Source organism: Phaethon lepturus, unplaced genomic scaffold, assembly GCF_000687285.1.
Source record: "Phaethon lepturus isolate BGI_N335 unplaced genomic scaffold, ASM68728v1 scaffold4316, whole genome shotgun sequence".
Taxonomy (NCBI): Eukaryota; Metazoa; Chordata; class Aves; order Phaethontiformes; family Phaethontidae; genus Phaethon; species Phaethon lepturus.
In genome coordinates, this window is record NW_010543932.1 from 23,583 (window position 1) to 29,410 (window position 5,828).

General features: G+C 40.8%; 1 protein-coding gene across 1 annotated transcript in view; it reads left to right on the forward strand.

The window, feature by feature from the left end:
- The first annotated feature begins 2,854 nt into the window (after positions 1-2,854).
- LOC104621870 (general transcription factor IIE subunit 1-like) overlaps positions 2,855-5,828 on the forward strand; it is a 3,171-nt gene continuing 197 nt past the window's right edge. Inside the window, exons 1-4 of the mRNA XM_010288485.1 lie at positions 2,855-3,302; positions 4,240-4,441; positions 4,995-5,221; positions 5,631-5,828. The exon at positions 5,631-5,828 is cut by the window's right edge and continues 197 nt beyond it. Coding sequence (XP_010286787.1) covers positions 2,855-3,302; positions 4,240-4,441; positions 4,995-5,221; positions 5,631-5,828 — 1,075 coding nt within the window. The remainder of the gene's footprint in view (positions 3,303-4,239; positions 4,442-4,994; positions 5,222-5,630) is intronic.

A 5,828-nucleotide genomic window follows, 5' to 3' on the forward strand; every position in this document is an offset into this window, starting at 1 on the left:
CAAAAACTAGTAAACATATTAATTCCAGCTTTTTTCTTCACAAGATATTCAAGTGTCCGGGTTTGTTTGGTTATGAAATCTTCTAAACACGAATTATATAAATTACCTATGCTAAATATGTGGTTTGCAACAGAAGGAAAAGAGTTAATTATTATACTACTTTTTGTCTTCTAAAGTCATGCTAATGAAACACTAATCAAAGACTGCAGTCATTTACATTTTCAGTCCTGGCCTGTTGTAGGTGGATTTCATTGAGCAATAAGATTTATAACTTCATCATGATGCAATGTATATAAGGCTGAATTCATTCAGCTGCTAATGAAATGTGATTTGGGGAAGCACTTGCTCCAGCTGGGCGATAATTGGGGCTTATCACAGATAGGTCTAGGAAAAGGCTGGGAAATACTTAAGCTTGTTTTGCAAATACTTTGGGCTCTTAGGAAAGGAGTGATTCTTTTACAATACCAGCCTGAAGTTTCCTGCATATACAAGAGAGGTAATGATAAGGTTTTTAACTTATTTGCAAGTTATAGGGTTATGTGAAGTCTGACAAAAGACTACTTTAATAAATCTTTCTAGTTTAGTGTCTTTTAAAATGTGAGATAGTTTGCTTTCTCAGGCAGCTCAAGTAACATGTTAATTAAGCAACTGGCTTCAGAGAAACCTTGCAGAACTTGCCCTGTATGATGCCTGTTAACTTGAAATTCTGCTTTTGGTAGTTGCCTGCCAACACAAGCAACTCTGTGTAAGCTTCCCAAAGCAAAAAGAGAATCCAAAAGGTAGTCCCCACTTATGGGGAAACCAAAGTATTGTGTTCCTCTCTCCTTGATTAAGTTTATAATGGCTGCATATTAACTATAAGCAGAAGGGCCTCTCGGGCATCTAAGTTACTGAATAATCCTAAAGATAATCAATGTAGTAAAAAGGTAGCTCCCACTCTCATAAAACTAAGTACTTTAAAATCAGCTAAAGGTAGAAGCTAGAATGTGACTTGTAAGTTATCTTGTCCATACCTGCCATCGGCTGGAAAAATTAGAAGAAAAAAAAAATCTACATAAGTAGCAAAATACCTGTCTCCTTAATGCAGACTGTAGCTCAGCTGCAGAGCAAATTCCTGTTGAAAGTCCTTCTCTATCTGCAGGGAGCTGGTCCTCTTCCTCCTCCTCCTCCTTTCCTTCATAAGGGTGGTCTCAAGCTCCTCTTAAAGGAGAACTGCTGCCTGTAGACTGAAAACTACATAACAGCTTTTTAAAAACAGCAGTTTTCCTGAATTGCAAGACTGTGGATTTGGTGATTATAAGATGAAGAGGTTTTTCAAAATGAACTGGAGAAATACAACCTCAAATATGCCAAAGCACTGACCCCTGCACTTATATTTTAGGTAGTTTTTACTATAAAATATGTAGTTTTGGTTCTTTTGTAGCTTAAAGGAATGCTTCTTGAAGGGTTTGTATTTTCCATTAATGTTCTTTATTGAGGGCAAATTCAGACATTTTTGTAAAAGAAAGCCATTTCCTTTTATAATGAATCAAAGGTTTGCATATCTGAATTTCCATGGCAAATGGACAGTGGCCTCTATGGATTTGTTGTTGAAAATCACTTTTCACTCTTCTCCCAGGATATATTCATGGTACTTACACTATGTATGTATGTATGGGGGGGCAGTGGGGGTCTGTTGTGTGGGTGTAATGGGGTTTTTTGTGGGTGGTTTTTGGTTGTAGATTTTTGGTTTGGGTTTGGGGTTTTTTTTCCTTTTCTTTCCCTGAATACATGGTTGTGAGACTCTGGACCTGAAGAACTTTTTGACATCAAAGCGCTCGGAAGCACTTCAGAGTGCTACTGGCTTCAGAGATGCAAGTACTCAGTGCCAGTCTGGGATAAGGAGTCATCCAGAGAATTGATAGGTCAGCAAACACCAAGCTTACAGTTCAGGTCCAACGTCTTCCTTAATGATTTCATCTACTTATCACACTCCCTTTGAAATGATTTCATTCTGTATTTGACTTTGGGTAAGAAAAAACAGTCATGAGACCTGCTCCTAATACAAGTCCTTTAAGTGTCAGGGTTCTACCCCCCACTTCTACCAGAAGTGGTTTTGTTCCTTTTTTTTTTTTTAATAGTGCCAGAATCCAACTGGCATTCACATAAAATGAATCCACATGAAGGGCACCTCGGTGCTTTCTGAGGTGCTAGCCCAAACTAAGGCATGTGACTGGTACTGTATCTGATATAGATGCTGGGGCTGCACTTAGTGCTCCTCAGAGGGGCTGGACTGGGTGACAGAAATACATGATGGCCACTTTCCTTTGGGCACGTACTGGAGGCTATAGTGCCTCTGTCCTCCGGGCTATTTTCCCACAGTGTAGAAGGACAAGACTCATTGTTCTCCAGAGCCTGAGGAGACTCAAAGCCATGCTCCTGATTTTTGGAGCTGGGGCTGGCTAAGGACACTGCCTGTCCTTCCTTCCTGCTGAGTATAAGCCACTGCACAGAAACAAATTCCAAATTTGTGAGGCCAGAAAGAGGAAGAAAGACAGGATTATTATGAACTTTCTGTAACCCATTTTCCTAAATGTCTTCTGTGTTTTTTTACACAAGAGGACATGAATATTTCAGGTGTAATCATTGTACCTGAAGATTAGGTAATCTTTGATATCTATGGATGCCTTCCCCATCACCAAGTGCAGGTTAAGGATTTTACATTAAGCTACTTGGTGCAGCCTCTTGCAGAGGTGCAGCGCAGTGAATGGCCTGCTTTACACCTGCCTATGATCTCTAAGAAAGGTTCACTACAGCTCACCTCCCTTCTGTTTCTTGTACAGCACTTCTCTTTCTGCTGGTGTTTCAGCTCCTGATGGAAGATCAAAACGTTACCACAGAGGTCCCGGCAGCCCTAAAGCGCCTGGCCAAATACATAGTGCGTGGTTTCTATGGTGTCGAGTACTCCCTGGCCCTCGATATACTGATCCGCTACCCCTGTGTGAAAGAAGATGACTTGTTACAGTTGCTCAAGTATGAACGTAAACAACTGCGTACTATCCTCAACACGCTCAAGGCAGACAAGTTTGTGAAGCTGCGTATGCGAGTTGAAACAGGGCCTAACGGGAAGAGCACAAGGCACAATTACTACTACATCAATTACAAGGTGCTGGTGGATGTGGTAAAATACAAACTGGATCATGTACGCCGGAAAATAGAAGCGGATGAGCGTGATTCAACTACCAGGTCCTCCTTTAAATGTCCATCTTGCTCCAGCACTTACACAGACCTGGAAGTCAATCAGCTCTTTGATGTATTTACAGGTATGTTGCTTATATTGCTTATTTCTCTTATCTTAAAGAATAACTCTGATAGCACAAAATTGGATCCTGTGTGAACTTTGCAATATAAGCATGTTTGTTAGGATATGCTTCTTGTTGGCTGGTGGACAAGGGCCTGGGACAGGAGAAGCTGGGAGGTGACAGTAAGAAGAAAAAGCCTTCTCTGTGGAACAGGCCAAGCAAGAGGAAGAATAATCTTGAATAAGAGCTGAGCACCCTGATAATAGTTAAAGATGTTCCTGCTCATTGCAAGGGGGGCTGGACTAGATGACCTTTAAAGGTCCCTTCCAACCCAAACTATTCTGATTCTAAGCTGGGGTTGGGAATTGGATTCCAGGTCTCAGCTTTGCTAGGAACAAGATGCTTAACCTGGGTTAAGACTACCCATCCAAGTCTTTTGAGTCCCACTTCCTCATATGGAAATGATAACACAGTACTCCTTTTACTCAGTTTTGAATTCATTTGTTAATCCATTTGTGTGTTCAATTCTCTGATGGAGGAGTTGGACAAGATGGAGAAAACTGTTTGCGGCCATCTACTGTAGTAAGCGTATTGCAGCTCAGCAGCAGAGGAGAGGTGTTCTGTCACTCACGTGCTGGAAACGGGGAAGTTCGGGCTCCTCTGAGGGCAACAGAATGTACCCACAGCAGAAGTGGCATCAGAGCTTGCGGGTTCTCTCTCCTCTCCTCTGAGAAGTAGAGAGTACTCTTTCAAAATGAGTTAAAATGGCATCATATTGCAATACATTACTCAAAGCACAGCTACTGTGTTAACATCTGGGTCACAGTACCTGGAAAGGATGCCAGAGCCAGGGACTATGAACTTTATGTGACTAACTTGAAATGTCAAAGATGAAGTTAGTGTTTGCATCTTTTGCACCCTATGAACATGAGAATTTCCAATTTGGATAATGTTGCAGAGACTTTCCGCTGCACTTACTGCAACACTGAAGTAGAGGAAGATGCCTCAGCACTTCCGAAGTGTGATGCTCGAACCTTGCTAGCAAAATTCAATGAGCAGATTGAACCTGTGTTCATGCTATTGCGGGAGACTGAAGATATTGTTCTGCCGTATGACTTGCTGGAGCCTGAGCCAATGGAAATACCAGGATTATCAGAAAGGTATAAACATAACCCTAGAACTTCCGATTGATATAAACACCCCCCAACAACTTTCCAGTTGTAACATCTTTGAAATGCTGATCTAACAACCTACTTCCTACTTGTATTTTGCTTTGTTCAGTAGTCAGCTGCTTAATGAAGAAGCCTGTAACAGCTAAGAAATTCTTAATCATTGCTATGCATTTACACTCTTATTTTTGCTGCCTTTTTTGGCAGCCTTTTTTGCTCCTTTTTTGTTTTAAGGAGTAATTTTACAGGCTTCTCTTTTGGCTAATATGTTCATAGCCCTTCCTGTGAGAAAGTACTGTTTCTGTATCAGTGTGCTTCATCAAGGGATGCACTAACTGAAGAGATGATGCAAAAACCAGTGGTTAAGAATCACTTGCCTCTGTGATGAGGTAATGGGGAATGCAAATTGTTTTAATATAGAGCACTTGTTAAAGCTAGTCTGTGGACAGAACATACTTTTTTTTGTCTTTTTTTGACTGGGAATTGGAGGGGAGGGGGTCTTGCCTGTATTTAACCTGTCCAAAATGTATGACATTTCATTCAGCTTTGATCAGAAGGTGGGCTCAACAGTGCTGGAATCCTGCAGCCGACCTGAAAAATGGGCCAGCAGAAGTTCCTCTTTTGGCAATATATACACCCAAAACTTAGTTATTGATGTTCAAGACTCTGAACCCAAAAAGAAAACAAGAGAAAAAGCAACTAAAGAGCAACCTGTCTGGATGTCACAGAGCACTGTGGAAGGAGCAACAACTGCCACAAACAATAGTGTTGGTAAGTTTTTAAAGCATTAGCAAATACTTAAACTCGGCAGCCTTACTGCCTTTAAATATAGCTTTCCTATTGAAAATGCAGTGAGCTTGGTTTAGAATATAGAGTAATGCTTCAATTCTGCACTAGTGGCTATTAGACCTTGGTTTCTAAAAACTAGTCTTTAGTCTGATGTTTAGGTAGTATTCCTGAAGCCAGAGGTCAGGTACCAGGTCCTAAAATTTTTGGCTCTAACCATGCAGTAGTGTTTGTGGTAGTCTTTAAAGTGGAAGGCTCTTGGAAATGCCTGCACTTTCAAGAGACTTATGAAGCATAGGTAAAGAAGATCCAGAGTAGAAAAAATCATTTACATAGGATGTGGGTAGTAACTGTAAAATATGGATTACCTCTAACACTTGGTATTGTATATTAGCAGTAAATGCTTCTGAAGAAACTGAAGAAAGTGTTAAAGAAACTGTCACTGATAATGAAATCATCAAGACTCTCCTGATTCATGAATCCAAGTCATTGTCTAACACAGACCAGGCTCCTGTTGTCAAAAGCAAAATGTCTGAATCAGGTGGTGATATTAGCGAGTCTGAAGAAGATGCAGAGTGCTCAAGAAAAGCAG